The sequence below is a fragment of the Ipomoea nil genome, unplaced genomic scaffold (genome assembly GCF_001879475.1).
Source record: "Ipomoea nil cultivar Tokyo-kokei standard unplaced genomic scaffold, Asagao_1.1 scaffold1977, whole genome shotgun sequence".
Classification (NCBI taxonomy): domain Eukaryota; kingdom Viridiplantae; phylum Streptophyta; class Magnoliopsida; order Solanales; family Convolvulaceae; genus Ipomoea; species Ipomoea nil.
The window spans coordinates 1,028,231-1,049,881 of NW_017618405.1; the positions used below are offsets into that span (position 1 = coordinate 1,028,231).

The window sequence follows — 21,651 nt, forward strand, 5'->3', positions numbered from 1 at the left end:
ACTTGTTTGTCTTCATCATTAATTGTGCAGAAAGTAAACAGTTTCCACCGGGGTTAAATGCTTCCAATGTTGTTTTGATCCCTAAGAAATCCGTGCCGGAGAAAGTGTCGGATCTTCGCCCTATTGCACTTTGTAACGTTGTATACAAAGTGCTGGCAAAGATGCTTGCCAATAGATTGAAAGGCTGCCTGGATCAGGTGGTCTCTTAATCGCAGAGTGCTTTTGTCCCTAGCGGTTTGCTCACTGATAACATCATAGTGGCTGGAGAAATAGGACATTATTTACGGAGAAAGTCTGGTGGAGTCCAGGGATGGGCTGCCCTTAAATTAGACATGGCCAAGGCATACGATAGAATGGAATGACCCTTCCTGGAGGGAATGTTGAGGGCCTTGGGGTTTGGGGGTGACTGGGTGAATTTATTAATGCTCTGTGTCAATTCAGTGAGCTATTCGATCTTGGTAAACGGGGAGGTGGCAGGACAAGTTCGTCCCACTCGGGGCATTCGTCATGGTGACCCGCTGTCACCGTATCTTTTCATCATTTGTGCTGAGGGTTTTTCTACTCTCCTGCAAATGGCGGAGGCTTGCAGGGATATTCATGGTGTGAGGGTGGCCCGGGGGGCTCCGGCCATCACTCACTTATTTTTCGCTGATGACAGCTTGCTTTTTTTCAAGGCAAGTGAACGAGAAGCACTTAAAGTTAAAGAGTGTTTGGATGTGTATAGCCGGGCCTCGGGACAGCTTATCAATTTCGAGAAATCTAGTGCAGTGTACAGCTCAAACACTCCCTCTCATGTCCGGGCGGTAGTGTCTGAACTCATTGGGGTTCCCGAAGCGGCAGATCTAGGACGTTATTTGGGGCTGCCGTCGATGTTGGGACGTAACAAAACAGCAGTGTTTCGTTACATCGAAAGCAATGTTCGTGCACGGATTGGGATGTGGCAGAATAAACTTCTTTCTCGTGCTGGTAAGGAGGTCCTACTTAAGAGCATAGCACAAGCCTTACCAATTTTCACCATGTCAGTGTTCCTACTCCCGATGCGAGTCTGCGACACATTGGAAAAATTGTACAACCGCTTCTGGTGGGGCGGGGGAGGACAAGACAGACGAGGGATACATTGGCTTAGCTGGGGAAGAATGTGCATTCCCAAGTCGAGGGGCGGGCTAGGCTTTAAAAAACTACATGAATTCACCATGGCACTTCTGGCTAAACAAGGATGGAGGATATTAATCAATCCCGAGTCCTTAGTCAGTCGTTTGTTAAAAGCACGCTATTTTCCCACGAAGGATTTCATGGACGCACAGTTGGGGTGTAATCCGAGTTTTATATGGCGCAGCATCCATGCGGGGCGGAAAGTTTTAGATTTGGGAGTCACTAGGCGTGTTGGGGATGGGATGGATACGAAAATTTGGGGTAGGGGTTGGTTAGCGGGCGACTCGCATGTAAACTTACGCACTCCTTGTGTGGAGTATTTGCAAGACGCGAGGGTGCACGGACTGTTGGACGGTCAGGGACAGTGGGATTTAAGTATCCTTAGGGATATATTTTTGGAGGAGGATGTGCCCAAGATTTTGGCGACTCCGGTGAGCAGCCAATTTCGAGATAGTTGGCGTTGGGTGGGCGATGTACGTGGTTGCTATACTGTCAAAAATGGTTATCGGCGTCTTACGGAGGAGGCGAGTTCACAGAATACCGCCGATGGCTTTCAAGCGTGGAATGCTCTCTGGTCAGCGCCGATCCCCCCGAAGGTGAAAAACTTTCTTTGGCGGTGCGCACTAAATATCTTACCTGTTCGAGACAACTTGCGGATAAAGATGGTGTGGATTGGTGGTGGTTGCCCACTATGTAGTTACCCAACTGAATCACAGGAGCATCTTTTTTCTCGCTGTGTGTTTGCTGAGACTGTCTAGGGCAGTAAGAATGTTCTACAGGGCCGTAACTTCTTCGAATTTCTTTCGACTGTGATTGGTAACGCGACGGTGGATGTCGTCATGCATGCGGCTGCAGTTCTCTGGATTGTTTGGTCCACACGAAATGATGTAGTGTGGAAAGGTAAACAACCACCGGGCCCTGAAGTTCGAGAATAGGTTGCAAGGCTGCTGGAAAGTTGGAAGGAGGTATACATTAAAACTCTTTCTGACTCTACCGTTTCAATCAATAAAAGCTGGGTCCCACCTCCAAGCAATGCCATTAAATGTAATGTTGATGCAGCGGTGTTCGGGGCAGGCGCTAGCTTTGGCATCGTTGTTCGGGACCATGGGAGGCGATTCATTGCGGCGAAGAGTGGTTGGTTGAATGACGTGGACGATCCCTATATGGCTGAAGCAATTGGTGTAAGGGAAGCTCTAACGTGGCTCAAAGCTCAGGATCATAGTGTCATTATTTTAGAGTCTGATTGTTTAAACTTTTGTACTGCTTTTAATTCTGTTATTTCTGATTTTTCGTATGTTGGCCTAGTTGTGAAGCAATGTGTGTCGATTGCTAGGGACATGGGATCGGTGAAAGTATCCCATGTGAAGAGATCAGCGAATCGTGTGGCTCATGCGTTAGCTCGGGTGACCGTTTCTTTGTCTGACTCCGGGGTGTGGTATGGTATCCCACCTATTTGTATTGAGAATGTTTTAACCCAGGAATGAAAGTTTCGATGTTTTGCTCAAAAAAAAAAACATATGTAATCAATTATGTATACTTTTTAATTGTTTTCTAACCTATTTTTTAAGCATTTATAATAAATTATTAATATATATTTACACGTTTTAATACCATATATGAACAAATAGGGATTTCCAGTAAGACGTCTAAAACTCCAATTGATTGCGATATGGAAGTTGGTAAACAATCAGCATTCAATCCTAGAAATCTAACTCCTGATTTTGATGATGTTTCGCAACCAATCAAAATGGAAGCAAATAATAATAATTGTTAGTGTTCGACTATACTTTTGTATGTTTATAGTATTCTTGATTCAATTAGTATGAGGTTTTTTTTTACAATATGCAGACTTAGGTGACCCGGAATATACCTACGAGCATTGCAATGCCATTTTTTGGTATGAGGAAAGGGTTAATAAATCAATAGTGTGTAGGTCACCTAAATATTCAGCATGTTGCGCCCAGGGAAAGATTAAGTTACCGCCAATGACGGCTCCTCCAAGGTCAAACACTATTCATGTTGGGTTGCTATCGAAGAAACCGTTTTTGTACATGGCCAATTGTATGTTGCTTGTGTCTAGGGTTAGCAATCCTAAGGGTTTAAAATTTTTAATTTGTAATGATCTTAATAACAGTTGTACTTCTACGCCTAATTCGATTACCATGAAGTTCTTAATAATTTGTAAATACAATTACAATTTTTGGACTTATTATTATTGTGATATATGTATAGTTTATTATTATCATATATCCATTACTTTTTTGTTTATAACAATAACACCGTAAATTAAAATTTTATTTATAGACTGTGCATCGCACGGGTACAATATTAGTTAATAGTATAGAAGTATAGATAGATTTGGGGATTAGGAGTAATTGTTTCACTAGGAAAGAATTGGTTGGTAAGTTTTTTGTTTTGTTTTTGTTTTTTTTTTTTTTAAATGGGCGGTTAAAGGTCTAAACAACAAACAATATAAATTGTCCCTTTTGCCCTTCATTTTAACACCCACTTAACACCAAAGCTAATGGGTGACCATTTTGACTTAAAATTCAATAGTCAAAGGATCACTTTGGGTGCAATTAAAAGTCAATGAACCAATTTGAGAAAATGTCATAGTCGAAGGACCATTTTAGGAATTAACTCTTTTAAAAAATAAAAAATAAAATTAAAAATACTAGGGCGCCTTGTGACACCCCGGAAATTAATTCCTTAAATCCGAATTTAATTACTTAATTAAATCCTAATTGCTTTGCAATTCCTCCTTAATTCCCTTTTAGCATAGTTGAGGGACCTAATTTGACTAAGTCCTTGGCTTTTTTAATTTAGTCAATGGGAAGACTTGGTGCTTTATTGCTTGTACTCTAGCCTTTAATTATCTCCTAACTTTCTTGTGGAAGGAAGAGGTCATTTTGGTCTTTTCACAATCCTAACTTGGAACCCAAGACATTTCCCCAGACTCCCACCTTAGCATTCCTCACTTAAACAAGAAACACCTTTCTCTCTACACTCTAGCTTTCTCTCCAAGTCTAACACCCCGTGTTACGGCCTTCAAACCCGGATTAATTATTAAAGTAATCCCGTTAACAAATGGTTAAAAAGGATTTAATTTGGTTAGGATTCCCTTAATTAATTAGTGTGGTCCACAATGGATCGTGGACCCTTGCCTATATTAAAGACTTTAAGCTGGATAAGAACAAGGAGAGTTGACCTTCTACCACCCAGACTCTAATTAGGATTCCCTAACTCTATAAATAGGGGATTAGGAAGCAATTAGAACCCTCTCACCTCTCATAACTCTATTACACGAAATTCCCCAAAGAATCGTAACAAAAGGGATTCCCCACCACCGAGCCTAGGAAGATCAATCAAATGAGAATCTTAGAGAAGGACCTTAGTAGCCAAGGGAAAATTGATATAGGCTAAGAGGTAACACATGTCTTACAAAACCTATTTTCCTTGCTATCTTTTATTGATTGGCTCCGTTGAATGATTGAATGTATGGTTTTGTATTTGTGCTTTGTTAGAGCTTGTCTATAGGAATCTGTGGTATGGATTATTGTTATTCTTGATATTCTTGATGGCCCTATGTGGTCTTGGTATGTTCCTGTATTTAATTATGTTTAGAGTTCGTCCTTAGGGTTGATATTGTAAATCTTGTTGTTGTGATGTTCTTGGTGTTCTTGGGTGGGTTTAAGCATGCTCGGGTGTTGATTCAAGGTTAGGGCTTGTTCTTAGGGCTTTGCATATAGATTCCTTGATGATATTGAGGTTCTTAATGCTCTTGGACCATTTTGTGTATAATCTCGAGTCTTGACATGTTTAGGAATTGTGTTTAGGGTATAATTGTGGTGTTTCTTGGTTTAATTCTTGTTGTTCGAGTCCATGTTGTTATTGATATATGTTGGGATGTGTTTGGACTTGGTTTTGGGTTTAACTGATGAATTTCCTGAAAGGGAAAAATGCCGAATTACCACCGTACCAGTGGGGGGGTCGATGGGGGAACGAACCCCACTTGACCACCCGCCGGGTACCGTCCATCGTACCAGCGGGTGGACGACCACCCACCGTGTACCCGCTGGTACAGTACCCCCGCCGGCGGGTGGACGGCGGGTGGTCACCACCAACTGGCACAGGCGGGGCGGGGTGTTGATTTACCCTGTTTGTTGTTTCCCCATGCCCCGTTGTGCCCCGTTTGGTGTTTATGATGTCTCGTGTGATGTTTTGAGTACCGTTTTAAGAGTTGTGTGCCGTGGTTATTGTTGTTGTTGTTGAGGATTGCTTATTGTGGTTGATTGAGTGTTGTCGATTGCTGTTATCATCGTGTATTGGTTATGGTGATTGATTGGTCCATGATGAGAAAAGAGATGTGATTGGTGGAAAGGATTTGTTGGTGGTATAGCACAACGAGTGCTCGGTCATTGTGTTATAGGCACAGACCACCCTTGGTTTTCTTGCTAAAGGCATGGATCAAGTTATAAGCGCTGTGGTGCCACGTCAATGCTATAGGCACTGACCCCTTGATTATAGTGCTATAGGCACGGGTCATGCGAATGGTACTGCGGTGCTACCATGTTGGTGGTATGTCGGTGGGGAGCATGCATGCTCCGGAGGGATAAGGGAGGCGTTATAAGGGTGGCCTGGAGGTACAGGTTGGAACTGATATAAGGATGGAGAGGAGTAAAGGTTGGAACTTGGTATAAGGTTGGATCATGGATGTACTCTCTATTGACTGCTTGATGTTATGGATTGTTGTTGAACCTCATTGTTGCCGTTGTTTGTTATTATTAAGCTTTGTTATTATCTTATCGTGCGAGCTTAGGATGCATGGTAGTATCTTTATGAAGTCAACTTGTTGTTGTATCTTGAGTTTTGATCTTAGTTTTAAAGTTAGCGTTGTTTAGGATTATATATGTATTTCAGTCTCAAAAGGATTTCCTAAACTATTACTTATTGTATTCAACGGGTGAGAGTGGGTTACTCAGCATTATTCGCTAACGGTTGTTACACCATATGTTTTTCAGGTGCAGATCAGTAGCTTCGGAGTGCGCTAGATGGATGCAAGGACTTAGCTTAGATAGTTTTAGCCTTGGAAGATGGCCTGCGTGCCTTGACTTGTATTTTGGATATTGAACTTGAATTATGTTCGGTTTAGTTAGTTAGCCTGTGCATCTAAGTTCTCAAGCTTGAATGTGGCATATCACCCCGACTCTTATGCTTAGTTTCTGCTCTGTTTGGGTAATTAATGATAGATTCGCCTTTATTTCATAAGCTTTAAATGTTTTAAAAATTAGGGGTGTTACACCAAGCTACCCTAAACCCTCCCAACCTAACAAGAGAAATCTTTCATCTTCTCTACCTTGAAGGCCACCAAGTTTCCACCTTTCCTCATCTACAACCTTAGGAAGGGTAAGTTCTAGGCTTTATTGGTTTTATTACTTAGTTTTTCACCTCCTTTACCTAAGACTTCTTGTATTTGTTGGGTTTTTTGTTTGTGTTTGAAAGATCTTTTGGAAGAGGACCTTCAAGGAGGATCTTAGGAGTTGAGGGAGTGTTGATTAGGCTACAAAGGTAACCCATGTCTTACAAAATCTATTTACACTTGCTATTTATGATTTCTTGATGCTATTGAGTGATTCTATACATTTTTCTTGTGTAAATGCCTTGTTAGAGCTTGTATTTAGGGTTCTTTAATGCTATTCAATGAGCTATTCTATGTGTTTAATTTCCTTTATTTATTGATGTGAGTTTTGAGGTGTTTTGGACTTGAACTTGAGGATTTTGACAATTTTCCCAAAGTGGGATTTGGACTCTCTGTTTGGTACCAACGGGTACATTGGTGGGCAGTGTGCCACCTGCCAGTCCACCCGCTGGTATGGGGTTGGTAGTGGCAGGGGGGGGGGAGGGCGGTCCACGGGTGGTTGACCACCCGTTGGTACGTGTCGGGTTGTGTGGCGGGTGGTTTGCCACCAACCGTGCCGCCCACTGATACGTTGGTTTTTTGCCTCCGTTTTGTTGACCCGTTGTGCACTTTTGTGTCTTCATTGATGTTTCGTAAGTCTAGAACGATGTCTTAAGTACCTGTGATAGGACTTGTGAGTCTTGAATCATGTTTTGTGATCCAACTTGGTGATTCGTTGGATTTATGTGAAGTCTATGATGTTCGTATGAGCCTTTATGGTTATCTTGTTGAATTGCATGCTAGCTACGTTGTTCGTTGGTACTAGTATGTGTTTTCCTCGTATTGGTCGTGCTTATCCTTAATGAGGATTGGTGACTTGTGTTCACCAATCGTTGTGGTCTTTTGATTTGGAAATCCTTCGATATTGTGGCAATACCTTTGAATGTCTCCTTCGTATTTCTCTTGAATTCCTTCGATTGAACCTATCGTTGTGAGCTTGTACAATTGTTGTACTTATCTTGAATGGGCTATTGATTGAGCCTTGATTGTTGTATCGATGACTATGTGTTATGATTGTTACGAGATTGGTGGTAATGAGCTTTGCTCAAAATGAGATCGGCAGTATATTATCACGTGATAATGAATTATATTTATATTTATGAGATCGGCGGAAATTGATTGGCGGTAAGATTGGCGGGGAGCTAAGTCTCCATGATGGTATAAGGTTGGACTTGGTGTACAGGGTGGCACTGGGAGGTACAGGATGGAACGGTGTAGAGGTTGGAACTTGGCATAAGGTTGGAACTTGGTCATTAATTATGATTCTTGTATCTCTTGCTTATGAGCATATCTTCATATGTGACCTTTTGATGATTGTTTGTTGATTTCCTCTCTTTGATGATTACTCTTGTATTGAGTCATTGTCTCTTGATTGGATTCTATTGTTTAGCCATATGTTGATCGGTATGATTGAGTGTATCTCTCGATGAGTCAAATGATGTTTCTATCTCTCTAGTTTTTAAAAGCTAGTGTTGCTAAGATTATACTTACGTATTCCAAGTCTCGAAAGTGGTTTTCTTATAAAACACACACACACACACACACACACACACACACACACACACACACACACACACACACACACACACACACACACACACACACACACATATATATATATATATATATATATATATTGTACCCAACGCGTTTGAGTGGTTACTTAGCAATTTTCGCTAACGGTTGTAATAACATATGTTTTTCAGGTACAGAGTAGTACGTCCAAGAGCGCGCTAGTTGGAGCCGTGTAGCTAGTCCTAGTTTCCCCTTGTTAGACTCTAGTTCTTTTGGTGGCCTGTGAGCCCGTTATGTTATACTTTGACTTATGAATAGTATACTGTGGTTGATAGATGTTTTTGGCCTGTGCATCTAAGTTCGTAACTTAGATGTGGCGTAGCACCCCAACACTGTTTACTTTAGCTTCCGCGTTAATTAAATCATCATGGTTAGATTTGGCTTACTTCTTAAGTTTAAACTGCTTTAAATTATGCTTAAAATCGGGGGGTGTTACACGCCTAGCGATTTTTTCAACCATGATTATACTAGAGACAACACTTGCGTTTGGCGTAATTTAAAAAAAAAATTTAATTTTTTTTTTAAGAAACTTATTTGATAGATGCGTTTATGACATGAAACACAGGTCCCAAATGAGTTTTTCCTTAAATTATATATATATATATTTTAAAACCTTCCTATTTTTGTCATTGTCTTGTCTTTTCGTCTTATTAACCTTGCAGATCAAGCCCACGAGACCCGCATTTTCGCTGGTAAAAAAATTCTAGACCCTAACTCGCCTAATCGCGGGGTAGTTTAGGGCTGGGCTGCGGCTTCGGCTAGCCTTGACGCCCTTGCATTATATTCAATCATTATTATGTGGATGAGTAAATACCAGCCAAGGTCCCTCGAGTTTAGTGGTTCCGCCATCAATGGTCCTAAACTTTCGTTTTGACATTCCATCATCCTCCGAGTTTCAAAATTGGCCTCCAATAGTCCATCCGTTAAGTTTTTCCGTCTCAACCATGAAATCTTAGGGGTATAATAGTCTTTTTGTTTAATTCACACCCAAATATAGTCTGTCCAGCAGATCACTTAAAAAATGAGTAAATACCTCCAATAGTCCTTCCGTAAATGGGACTATCCTCCTTATTATACCAGCCAAGGTCCCTTGAGTAAATACCTCCAAACGAGTAAATACCAGTCAAGGTCCCTCGAGTTTAGTGGTTCCGCCATCAATGGTCCTAAACTTTCGTTTTGACATTCCGTCATCCTGCGAATTTCAAAATTGGCCTCCAATAGTCCTTTCGTTAAGTTTGTCCATCTCAGCCGTGAAATCTTAGGGGCATAATAGTTTTTTTGTTTAATTCCCCCCAAATACAGTCTGTCAAGCAGATCACTTAAAAAACGAGTAAATACCTCCAATAGTCCTTCCATAAATTGGACTCTCCCCCATATTATATCTCTTTCCCTTCTCATCTGTATGTACATTCGCCGGAGATGAACCCTAGTATGAAGCATCCGATGGCAGAGGTGAACGAGGAGAGTCCATTTGGCTCCTTGACTGCCGACGAGTTTTACTTGCGCCACTCGGTGAGTCACGATTCCGAGTTCGTCAGCAATCCTCGCGGTCTCAAGTTGTTCACTCACTGGTGGACCCCGCTCCCTACGACGAAGGTGATTGGCGCCGTCTACGTCGTCTACGGCTTCACCGGCGACTCTAACTGGCTCATCTAGCTCACCGTCGTGCACATCGCAAAGCAAGGGTTCGCTGTATGTGCCATCGACCATCAGGGCCACGGCTACATCGAGGGGTTGAAGGCTCACATACCAGACATCAACCCCGTCGTCGACGATTGCGTAGCGTTCTTCAACTCGTTCCGTGACCGCCACGTGCCGCCTGAGCTGCCTTCGTTCCTCTATGCCGAGTCTCTCGGCAGTGCGATTGCTCTGCTTGTAATCCTCCGCCACTGTGATTCTGCCCTGAAACGGTGCTTCGACGGCGTCATTTATAACGGGGCCATGTGCGGCATCAATGATAAGTTCAAGCCGCCGTGGCCGCTGGAACATTTCCTTGACATTGCGGCATACTTAATCCCGACTTGGCAAGTGGTCCCCATGCGCGGCTCCATACCTGACGTCTCATTCAACGTAAGATATTTCCTTTTCCGCCATTAAATTCCGTTTTAGAGTAGTTTCAAGTCTCATCGAATTTGGTTTTGAATTTCCGTCACGTACGAATGATGAAGTAGGAATGGAAGCGGAAACTAGTGATAGCAAGCCCCACTAGGACCATGGCGAGGCGACGAACGGCGACGGTGCCTGAGCTATTGAGGGTGTGTAGGGATTTGCAAGCGAGGTTCGAAGAAGTAGAAGTCTCGTTCCTGATCATTCACGGCGGGGAAGACGTCGTTTGCGACCCGGCGTGCGTGGAAGAGCTGTACCAACGCCCTAAACTTTCGTGATGGGTTTTTTTAGTGAGGGAGTGATGATTTTTTTTTTTTTGAGGGAAATCGATTAAGTTTGTTGAGCAGACAGACTGTGTATTTGGGGGAATTAAACAAAAAGACTATTATGCCATAAGATTTCACGGCTGAGACGGACAAACTTAATGGAAAGATTGTTGGAGGCCAATTTTGAAATTCGGAGGATGACGAAGGCCAAACCGAAAGTTTAGGACCATTGATTGTAGAACCACTCAACTCGAGGAACCTTGGCTGATATTTACTCTTATGTGGACCATACTATCAAATAATGTACATTCAGTACAAAAATAATGTACTTTTAATATATTAAAAATGTACATTGTATTCAGAGAAAGTATATTTTTTTTTTATATAATGTACATTCAGTACACGAATAATGTACTTTTAATATATTAAAATGTACTTTTTGTTATGGTCCACAACATTGTATTTTGCCCATTATATTACAGAGCAAAATAGAATTAAATTTGTATGGAAACTTACAGCTGTGTGGAGCATGGTAAAAAAACCATGTCATTTTGCTTAATTTTATTTTTTCGTACGCCCATTTGCAACCTACATTTTTTAAACTCATAATGTACATTATTCTAAAATATAATTGATACGAATCTGGTTGGCCCGATCTTTACATTCCAATAAAAAATAATATTTTAGAAACGTTTATTAGGCTAGGTGAAATCTGACTTGAAGGTTTAATTTAGGTTTGGTAAGGGTTGTTTTTGTGGTTTTTGAATTGATTCTCGCCCCACGCCCGGTTATAGAGCGATATGAGAATGGTTTGACGCCACAAGTATGATTTCACACTTGATAAGTCAGGAATGCCATAAATCACTCATGACCGAACTCATCCCGAGTTCTAGAAAACCATCTCAGTTTTCATTCTCAAAAATTCATCACGAATCTATTTTATTCATAACTTGTCTCCCTATAGTTGTAGAGTTTTAGTAATTTAGGACTATAATCCTCAAAATAACTAAAATCCCAACAAACTACAAATAGATAAATACAAAATTAATCTGAAGATAAATACAAATAATAAAATAAGCATAACAAAATTAATCTAAAATAGTTATCCTAATTAATTTAATTATTCTAATTAAATAATAAAACTAATTATAAAATAATTCAACGGTAAATTGTTGTTTCCTGTGGTCGCAACAATAATGTACAATATTCTAAAGCATAATGTACATTATTTTAAAACATAGTATACATTATATTACGCAAAATGTTTCAATATTCTAATACGTAATGTACATTATTTTAACACATAATAATATTATGGTATACAAGTCCACACAAAGAATTTGGCCCAATAAGCTGCCAAAAGTGCGCAAGTTTTGAACGTCATTTTGAGCTGATTCCCTTTGTATTCTAAATTCCTATAAGTGCCCCTTCTACTCCACCTTCCTCACTCTCCCTCTCTTTTCTTCGGATTTCGGACTGAGATCTCCGTTCCAGCAGATTTCTACCGGTGAAATCGGAGGCAGGAGCTTTAACGGAATGGCTTTGACGTTGAACTCCGGCGACGTTGCCGGATTCAAGGTTCTCTTCTCGCTGGTAATCCTCTATGGACTCGTATCATTCCTAGCCTACTCAGTCCTCCACATGAAGTTCATCACGCCTCTCGGCATGGATGCCTCCCTCGACCGATTCTCCGAAGCCCGAGCCGTCGAACACGTCCGCGTCTTAGCCAAAGACATCGGCGGCCGACAAGTAAGAAATCATATCTATCTCCAATTTATACACGCTCTCTAGACTATGTGTATGCTCTTAGAGCTCTGCTTTTAATTTCGTGCGCATGTAGATGAAATCTCTTATGTGATTGTGAAGCTTAAGTTTGAGATGAAAGAAAAAAAAAACATTGTTTGAAGTTTTTGCATTCGTGATGCCTTGTTATATATAACTTCGCAGCTTCTTGGCTTTATAAACAATTAATTAATGTAGGTAGGGACTCCGGGTTTGAGACAAGCCGCGGAATACATAAAAACGGAGTTGGAGACCTTGAAGAAGAGAGCTGGACGCAATGTTAGGTTGTTTCTCATTTTCTTTTTCCTTGTTGATACACATAATTATGTTATGCTTGCTTATTGATGCTGAGCATTTTGAAGTTCGTAGTCACTATATTTTAATTCATTAACTTACTGATGTTTTGATTGTTGAAGAGTGGAGATTGAAGAGACCGCAGTCAATGGTTCTTTCAGTATGATCTTTTTAGGTTACAGCATCTCTTTTACTTATAGGAACCTTACTAATATTATTATGAGGTACACCAACAAGCTATTTTTTTCCTCTTCTTTTAAGACTAAGTTGTAGACAATAGCCTTAAAATGTGTTGTCTATATGACATTTAACTATTTTGAATTGGGTTACAGAATCTCATCAGTTCAATCAGGAGATAATGACCCATCAGTGTTAGTAAATGGCCACTTTGATACTACACCTGGTTCTCCAGGTGCTGGTGATTGTGGCTCATGTGTAGGTAGGTTTTGGGGTGGTTTTTCACTTTTACATTTTTACTGGAGTGTAATAATCTGTGATTTGTATATTGATTGTGTTTTCTCTACTTTTACCAGCTTCGATACTAGAATTAGCCAGGGTTACAATTGATTCTGGTTGGATTCCTCCTAGACCAGTTATATTTCTATTCAATGGTGCAGAAGAACTCTTTATGCTGGTAAGAATTCTTTGAAAAGTTTCTTGTCAAAAGAAGGGTTCCTTCTCTTAAGAATTCTTTAAGAGTTTAATATTTTCCATAATGATTAAAATAAAACCCTCTCGGTTTTTTTTTTTTTTTTTTTTTTTTTAATTTGACAAAAGTAGTTCTTGATACCACCTGTAATATTGCAACTTACAATTAGATTATCTGGTGTTCTTTTATTGATACTCGTGGTAGATTATTATTATAGGATCTCGTTTATAGTGTGCTCTACTCATTGTTTTCACTGGAACTTGAGTATAATAATCTGTCTACATTTTCATGGTATTGTATTGCAACATTGATTTAAGTTATCTTGTGATGGTATTATAAAACAATAGTCATACTGCTTCTATGCAAACCAATTTGGTTACTGTTATCTTATTTATTTGTTTCTTTTATTTTTATATTTTCAGGGCTCACATGGGTTCATAACAACACATAGATGGCGTGAGACAATTGGAGCATTCATAAATGTTGAGGCTTCTGGAATAGGAGGGTCTGGTAGGTAATTGATTGTTTATTATTTTACATGTGTTTTAGGCATTGTTTACATGCTAACTATTTTTTAAATTGAAACCAATCCTTTTATGTAAGCCTTATTATTATTATTATTCATTTTCATAATTTTAATCTAAGAGCTGCTTGTTGTGTAATCACTCTATAGAGGATATATATATATATATATATATATATATATATATATATATATATATATATATAGAGAGAGAGAGAGAGAGAGAGCTTTTGATAATATGCTTGCTATTGCCATTTGTCCCCATATAAGAAAACTTGCAGTTATGCTCTAATGCTTGTTCTTGCATTCTGCATCAGAAAGAGTTCAAATTTTATTTTCTTGCGCATTGATATTTGCTACATTCTCCTTTACAGTGGAATGCATGTTGATTGTTTACATATTTTCTACTTAACAGATTTAGTGTGTCAATCTGGACCTAGCACTTGGCCTTCACAAGTTTATTCACAGGCAGCTTTATATCCTATGGCAAATAGTGCAGCTCAGGTTTTGGATTTACCTCACTAAATCCATTTTCTAGAACATGATCTGCTTTAGGGTTTTTTTTTTTTTTTTTTTTTTTTTTTCCCCAACAAAATCCAATTAGTGTTGCTCAAAATATTCTGCCAATGTTTTTGCAGGATGTTTTTGGTTTTGTTCCTGGTGATACAGATTACAGAATGTTTGCTCAAGACTATGGCGATATTCCTGGATTGGATATTATCTTTCTCCTGGGGGGTCGTTTTTATCATACCTCCTCTGATACTGTTGAAAGACTATTGTATGCATCACAATTGGTGTTTTGGTATAGTTTCACTTTATTGAAATTCTTATATTTCTTTGTTTACTTGTATTTGATCTGATACATCAATTTTGTAAATCAGACCTGGAAGCCTGCAAGCACGTGGGGACAATTTGGTCAGTCTGATAAGAGCATTCACCAACTCCTCTGAACTTCGGAATGCACATGAACGAAAATTGCATACAGCTTCTCAACATGGATTAGTTGATGAGCGTGCAGTTTTCTTCGATTTTTTCTCTTGGTTCTTGGTAAGGCACATATCTCTAATTTTTTTTACTTCTATATATTTTTTCCCTTCCGTTTTACTCTATAGAGTCAGAGATTAACTGTGGCCGAATTGACATCCATTTGTTTTTGAATATTTTTAAATGATTCAGATATTCTACACAAGAAAAGCTGCCATCCTGCTTTATAGTGTTCCTCTTGCTATCTTTCTTTTTATGCCGCTTCTCTTACGTTTTCGGACTTGGGGATTGACCTGTTCTTTTGCTACCCTTTTTGATTATATTAAAGGTAATGGCCATTCTTGAATCAAGAATTATTTTATTTGATTGGAACGTTCCTCGCACAATTTGCTTTCTTCTACTGTGTGAAGTAGTCATTTTCCATTGTGCAGGATTGCTATATCATGCTGTTGGACTTGTTCTTGCAATTGTGGTTCCTATTATTTTTGCTGTCATGAGATTATTATTTTCTGGGACTTCAATGAACTGGTACTAGTTTAATACTTGCTGGTTTACTTTTATCAGGCACTTTTAAAATTACTGTGGTCTTTAACCCTGATCTTTGCTTTGATTTTTTTTTTTTTGACCTTTGCTCATTCATACTCTTAAAACATTAGCATTTGATTATATTTAAATGGTTCTAAATTAATCAGACCACTTTTAATATCCTATCTTATGATTTAAAGTCAGCAAAATATTTTGCACTTGGAAGATTTAATGTCTCTATTCTTTTATAAATGTAGGTATGCAAATCCATATCTGGCATTTGGAATGTTCGTACCTTTCTCTCTTATTGGTTTGTTGATTCCAAGATTTGCTTGGGGACATTTTCCTCTATCTCAAAATCTCTCTCTTCTTGGATTATCAAATCAGGTACATTGTTACTTTTCAGCTGTAGATTACTGTCATTCTTTTTAAATTTGGTAACTTGCTTGTCTATAATGCATTATTTTGTTGAGGGTAAATTTAAAATGATAAATGTATATACTCACTAATAGTTTAAGCTTTTGGTTGAAGTGGATCACACACATCATTATACAGCTTTGGTTACTTGGCTTATTGTCTGACATGGTTTTCTGCAGGAATTGGTTACTGAAGCTAGATTTTGGGGGGCTTTTGGATTTTACTCCATAGTGACATTGGTGCGTGATGGTACTCCTTTAAGCTAAAGAAAGAGTGATAATTATCTTACGTGTAGTCAGTCTTCTTTGTCATTGTTTTGTTTTGCTACCTCCAAATTAGTAAGTATATACTTTTGTATGCATCTAGAGAAAAGATGGCTAAGTGACTTTCTGTAAGCAGGCATACCTTGCAGCTGGACTGAATGGAGGCTTCTTGACTTTTCTTATTTTAGTTTTCATGATTCTTGCTTGGATTTCCTTCTGCCTTTGTAACAAGGATTTTGGTCATGAATCACTCAGGTAGAAACTTAAAAGAGTATCTACATTAATTTCCAGCCATTATTCATTCTGAGGCAAATGCCCTTTCTGTCTCTCTCCCACTTTGTCTAAAGCTTGCTATGCCATCTTATTGTGTATAAAATTAAATGCATTCTCCTTAGACATGTTATTCATTCATACTCACCAGACAGGCCATTCCATTTCTGGCTAAAACTGCTCTTCTACTCCCAAAGAGTGAATAATACCTGTTGGCTTTGTGTTTAGATTTTTTTTTTAATCAAAAGTAGTTTTATGCCAGGTCAACTGCATCTTATGTAATCCCTGCAATACCTTGCGTGATGTATGCGGCTTACTTTGGTGGGTTTCTGGCTATTTTTCTGATTGAGAAAATGGGCATGTCTGGCTCTCATCCATCTTATCTGTATGGTTAGTTTTACCAGCCTATTCTACAATGAATTCGTTACGCTCCCCTTTAATGTGTCTATAGTACAAAATTAAAAGGAATTTGGGTTTTGCTAAGTCAATTTTCAGCATTGTCTAAATTTAGAATGCCAAATGCTTGCAGGTTATTTTATTCCAGATGTGATAGTCGCAGCTACAATTGGGGTTATAAGTGGTTGGTGTATTGGGCCTCTTATACCTGTTGTTGGCCAACACTTAGCCAGGAAATCCATAATGCAGGTCCTGCTGCACATTGGTATCATTACAATGGCTGTGGCATCACTGGTCTTTCCATACAGCACTGAGGCGCCTAAAAGAGTTGTTTTTCAACATACAATTTGGAATGCAGGTATTTTGAACTAGTGCTTCTTCTTGATGGCTCTAAACTACCCTCATCAATAAAAATAATAATAATGAAAAGGAATATTTAGTTAACAGTTTGTATGATTGATATTCACAAATTATTCCTTTGTTAGACATGTAAGCTTGTTCGTAGGTGCGAGTAGGTATGATTTTCTTGCCTAGTTCCTTGAATTGGACAAAAATGTAGAAAAGACTAATATAATGGATTTGTTGCCTTGTCATTTTCAATAATGAAATTCTTTGCAGCTTCCTGAAACAGAAACTGGATAAAATGCTGTGTCCATGGTGAATACAAAAATGTTATATCAGGGCTTTTTATTGGTGGGGGCTGTTGTGGTTTTCTTTTCCTTCTCCTTTTTGGCCCACATTTACATCTTGTAAGCATAAACTTTTAAACTGGAGAAGAAACTTTGTAGAAGTACTGGTGAAAATGCTGAGTTTCAACCAGTACTGCATACTGCAGTGCTTTAATCACACAACAATTTGTACTCTGGGATTTTTATATAGGAAGCTTCAATTGGTACTACATGATTTCATGTAGCACTAATGCATTGCTTTTATTACACAATAGTTATGCAAGATTGTACTCTGCAATTGTTTGCATAGTTTAATGATCTGTCGGTTAATATCTTTTCTAATAAAACTTTATCATTTTCTGACAGATTCCAGTCAAATTATGAGTGCCAGCTATGATTTTGCTGCAATTGATTCCAACTCTATGTTTTTTGTCTTCAAGCATGCACCTGAATTGGCAAATGAACTGGGGACTAATACAGAATTATCTTTTCATAGTGTTGATAAGTCTCACCCAGATGACTGGATGGTAATTAATTAGAAGTTTTATAGCCCTTTTTTGCTTCCTCATATCTCCTCTGTTACATCTATAGATGAGTTGCATTAGTTTGCATCAATCAGAAACTACAGTAATTAATCAATCTTGTCTTGTTTCTTAATGTTTATGTTATTGCTACACTCTAGTTTAGCTCCAAACTGAGGCCATGCATCTTTAGCGATACAAGTACACATTTCACTTTACACTTCAATAATTTTAAAAAAATCTTATTTGCACACATACAGCATGAATTACTTTTAGAGCTTACTCCCACTGTCCCATTTTGTAATGGGTAATTGTGTGTGACATGGTTTTTAAGGAAACAAATAAGATTTGATATTATTGTCAAATTTTCCCTTCCCAAATGGACATGCGTAGTCAAATCAATTTACAAAGTTAAAAGGGTACTCCCTTTTCCCCATTTTACCTATCTGTACTATTCATTGGTCAACCAAATTCATTCTTCTTTGCTTATTTTGTTTAATGTTTTTCATGATTTTTGAATTTTGATTTTTGTGTGTGATAGTACTTTTAATGTAGTTTATAAATATATAAATTTATATACGAATATTAAATTAAGTATTACGCAAAATTGAATTGTAAATAACTTGAGTCCAGCCTCGTTATATGAGCCAGACAAACAATATTGCATTGCATTGCATTATTTCTTCCTCTAGAGTTTATTGTAGTGCAGATATGTGATCCTATGATTGTTTCTTTGTAGGGAATTTTCCCAGTATCTTTCCTCTTTTCAACAAGTTTTAAGTTCCCTACAAAGCCTGATTTCATCCTGAATCAGTACAAAAGCTTTCCACATTTATTTGCTCACAAGCCTCAGAAGCTTCTTGGTGGTGGCACTCGTAGAATTTACTTGGAGTTCTCCTTGGGGTAAATGTTGACCATTGGATTTCATTTCATGCTTACATTTTCAGTGAGAATTTCTTTCAGTCCTAAATTGAGTTGCCAGATTCAGTTATTGTTTGCAGCATATAACTTGATTCTGCTCTGGAGTTGTGTTCTTGTGGAAATTTTTACATTCCCACTGCTCCATTATTACATTTAGTTATTTATTGAATGTACTAAATGTGTGGTTCTGAACTTCTGATGCTGCAAATTGTCTCAAGATATTACTGGTACTACTAGCTAGATGTCAGTGTTGTGTTATATTACAAGTATAGAGGACCTCATAATAGATGTTTTACTGTATATGTTGGCAATTTATATTTAATTTTGTAGTGTGTTCCCTTAAACATATTAGTATGTTCTCTTACTCTCTCAGGTATATGTTTATAAATCTTGATTTTTTTTTGTTGTGTTTATAGTTCCTTGAAGGAAGTCTGGGTTTCAGTTTTTAATATCACAGGTCCATTATCCAGTTGGTCTTTTGCAAATAACAAACTTCCAGGTGAAATATTTTTCCCTCTTTAGCTGTGAATGGGGGGTGCTTTGTTTTTTCTTCTTGCTGTTTTTTAATCCTCATGGAATTGTTTTCAGCTCCTGAAAGGGATGGTAATGGTCCCCCTTCATATATATGTAGATTGAGCGGTGCAAGTAGTGAAAATTGGACATTCTGGTTGGAGGTAATAATACCTTTAATGTCTTGTTTTTCTGTTCAGTGTTCATAGAGTAGTATTCTTTCCCCCTACGATTACAACTTTGGAAGGATCAAGGATGTTTTCTATTGTTTCCTCATTCAGATTTACTTCCTAAATTAAAATTTCTCAAAATACGCAAATAACATAATTCATTGTGAACATGTTATTGTTACGTACAATACTGAACACTCGTCAACATCTGTTTTCTGTGTTTTCTTTCCTCATAATTTTTTAAGACTTGGTTGTATTTTCTTTGAAGTTCTTCAATTAAATTATAAAACTGTGGAGATAATAATCCACAAGCAGAAAGCCAATCCACATTGTTAGAATTTGATTAGAGAACTCCAGGGTAAAGAAATTTGTTTTCTCATTTACTCTTTCCCGAAACTGTCCATAGATATGTATGTGTTTGTGTGTGTATTTATCATTGTAGTTAGAGAAATATGCAGCGGCAAGGCCGGATGCCTGGATTTGAATCTATACCACACATTTTCATTCCCTTGTTTCCACTTTTAAGAATATCTTGTCTTGTTATAAAAGCTCTACCCTATTTGAAGTTTATTTTTTCTTTAATTTCCAATTTCTTACATTTTTCTAATGTTTAGGCAAGTAGCTCAGGAAACATAAGGGTTGAAGTGGGTGTAATCGAGCAGCATCTAACAGAACAACAATTGAAGTTGAAAGGACTTTTTCCGAATTGGATGGATGTCACTGCATACACCAGTTTTAGGTCAACCTATGTGTTCTAGTTTGTAACAGATTTCTATTTCCCTTATACTATAGAGATTTTAATACAAACTGTAGTACAGATTTGTTTCTTACCCTCAAATCTGATTCCAGGTGCCTCTTGATATTATCTAGGTTTTTTTTTTTTTTTTTTTTTTCATATTAAAGGCTGTTAGTCAGACTTGTGCATTTGGGACAATATAGAAATAAAAATATTTTAAAGTTTTGAAAGTCCTTCCATAAGGATCTGTACCGTCAAGTCATGTGGACATCTTGTTATGAATTAGCTGAGGTTGTCCATTGATGAAATGTTCCAATTTCTTTAATGAGTGTTGATGGGGAAATACGTAATTTAGGGTTTTTTATTTTTTTATTTTTAAATTACTGTAGATTTGTTTCTTACTCTTAAATTTGATTTCATGTGCCTGATAAAGGGTTGACTTTTAACCCTTGATATTATCTACATGCCTTTTTTGAGTTTTCGTTTATGGTAAAGGCTACAAGTCATACTTGTGCATTTGGGACATTAGAAAATCAAAATATTCTTAAGTTTTGAAAGTCCTTCCATAAGGATTTGTACCCATCAAGTCATGTGGACACCTTGTTATTAATTAGTTGAGGCAGTCCATTATATTGATGAGATGTTCCAATTTCTTTAACATTAGAAAAACTTTAACATTGCAAGTCATAAGATCCACAACAATAATTTACATTATAAAATTGGTGCGGTATACTAGTGACATACTATCAATCAGTAAGTAATACTATACAGTTTGCTCGGTAGGGGTTAAGACAAAATAGTATCGTTCTCGAAAGTTTCCAGTTGGAGGAAGTTAAGCATTATAGCGATATATTACTTTTCTAAGTGGATCGAAGTGAAGCCCTAACAATGACGTCTCAATAGTGTGAGCAATTGCTAGGCAAATATTGGTACAAAGGTGACCTAAGCGTTAGTAGCATATCCTCAAGGTAACTACCAAGTTGAAAATGTGAGCAGAACGCTATTTAAAGGGCTAAAGAAGAAATTGAGGAGCGATGAGTAGAGCTAGGATGTGGAGTTACAGTACATCTTATAGGTGTACCGTACGACCCTTTGAGAAGTGAGTAAGGAAATCCCGTTCTCGCTGGTGTATGGTGTTGAGGCCCGATTACAAGTGGAAATATGGTTTCCAACAACCAAGGAAAAACAATATGACCCACATGAGAATAAGCAACTAATGGCAATTGATTTGGACCTTTTAGAAGAGAAACGAGGGCGGCGAAAAGAATAGTAGATTACCAATAGAAGATTAAGGCGTACTATGATGCTCGAGTGCGATCACGGTATTTTTAAGTTGGAGATTACATCTTACGTCCTTGGGAAGTGAGCAAACCATTAGAAGGTGCAATGGCAAATTGGCTTAGAATTGGGAAGACTCGTATGTGATTTTGGCCGTTATTCGGTCAAGTACGTAGAAACTTTAGAC

At 38.1% G+C, this 21,651-nt stretch overlaps 2 protein-coding genes and 1 pseudogene across 3 annotated transcripts; all 3 read left to right on the forward strand.

Moving 5' to 3' along the window:
* The first annotated feature begins 377 nt into the window (after positions 1–377).
* On the forward strand, positions 378–2,636 carry LOC109147128. The gene is made up of 3 exons (XM_019294771.1): positions 378–1,817; positions 1,911–2,052; positions 2,212–2,636. The coding sequence occupies exons 1-3, from the start codon at positions 378–380 to the stop codon at positions 2,634–2,636; spliced, it is 2,007 nt and encodes a 668-aa protein (XP_019150316.1).
* A 6,921-nt stretch (positions 2,637–9,557) lies between these two features.
* LOC109147129 lies at positions 9,558–10,569 on the forward strand (annotated as a pseudogene).
* Positions 10,570–11,970: 1,401 nt separating this feature from the next.
* LOC109147174 (endoplasmic reticulum metallopeptidase 1) lies at positions 11,971–20,416 on the forward strand. 2 transcript variants are annotated; one of them, XM_019294806.1, is made up of 21 exons: positions 11,971–12,306; positions 12,538–12,623; positions 12,756–12,857; positions 12,966–13,072; positions 13,167–13,267; positions 13,705–13,792; positions 14,221–14,309; positions 14,444–14,583; positions 14,687–14,852; positions 14,982–15,117; positions 15,221–15,317; positions 15,572–15,701; positions 15,908–15,970; positions 16,131–16,249; positions 16,527–16,654; positions 16,794–17,018; positions 17,695–17,855; positions 18,589–18,752; positions 19,187–19,269; positions 19,359–19,444; positions 20,065–20,416. In XM_019294806.1, exons 1-21 carry the CDS (start codon positions 12,094–12,096, stop codon positions 20,206–20,208), a joined length of 2,628 nt encoding a protein of 875 aa, XP_019150351.1. In that variant the 5' UTR covers positions 11,971–12,093; the 3' UTR covers positions 20,209–20,416. The 2 variants fall into 2 exon arrangements, with proteins under 2 accessions (XP_019150351.1, XP_019150352.1); XM_019294807.1 differs by having other exon boundaries at positions 12,094–12,306; positions 15,911–15,970; positions 20,065–20,208.
* Positions 20,417–21,651: the final 1,235 nt, after the last annotated feature.

What these genes read in the sequence shown, in the direction of transcription:
- LOC109147174 (XM_019294806.1), top strand. Translation starts at nt 12,094, where the DNA reads ATGGCTTTGACGTTGAACTCCGGCGACGTTGCCGGATTCAAGGTTCTC. An exon ending in TTCTGGAATAGGAGGGTCTG is followed by an intron (nt 13,793 to 14,220) that starts GTAGGTAATTGA and finishes TCTACTTAACAG; the next exon opens with ATTTAGTGTGTCAATCTGGA. An exon ending in TACTTGGAGTTCTCCTTGGG is followed by an intron (nt 18,753 to 19,186) that starts GTAAATGTTGAC and finishes TTGTGTTTATAG; the next exon opens with TTCCTTGAAGGAAGTCTGGG.
- LOC109147128 (XM_019294771.1), top strand. Translation starts at nt 378, where the DNA reads ATGTTGAGGGCCTTGGGGTTTGGGGGTGACTGGGTGAATTTATTAATG. An exon ending in ACAACTTGCGGATAAAGATG is followed by an intron (nt 1,818 to 1,910) that starts GTGTGGATTGGT and finishes GAGACTGTCTAG; the next exon opens with GGCAGTAAGAATGTTCTACA. An exon ending in AAATGATGTAGTGTGGAAAG is followed by an intron (nt 2,053 to 2,211) that starts GTAAACAACCAC and finishes ATGTTGATGCAG; the next exon opens with CGGTGTTCGGGGCAGGCGCT.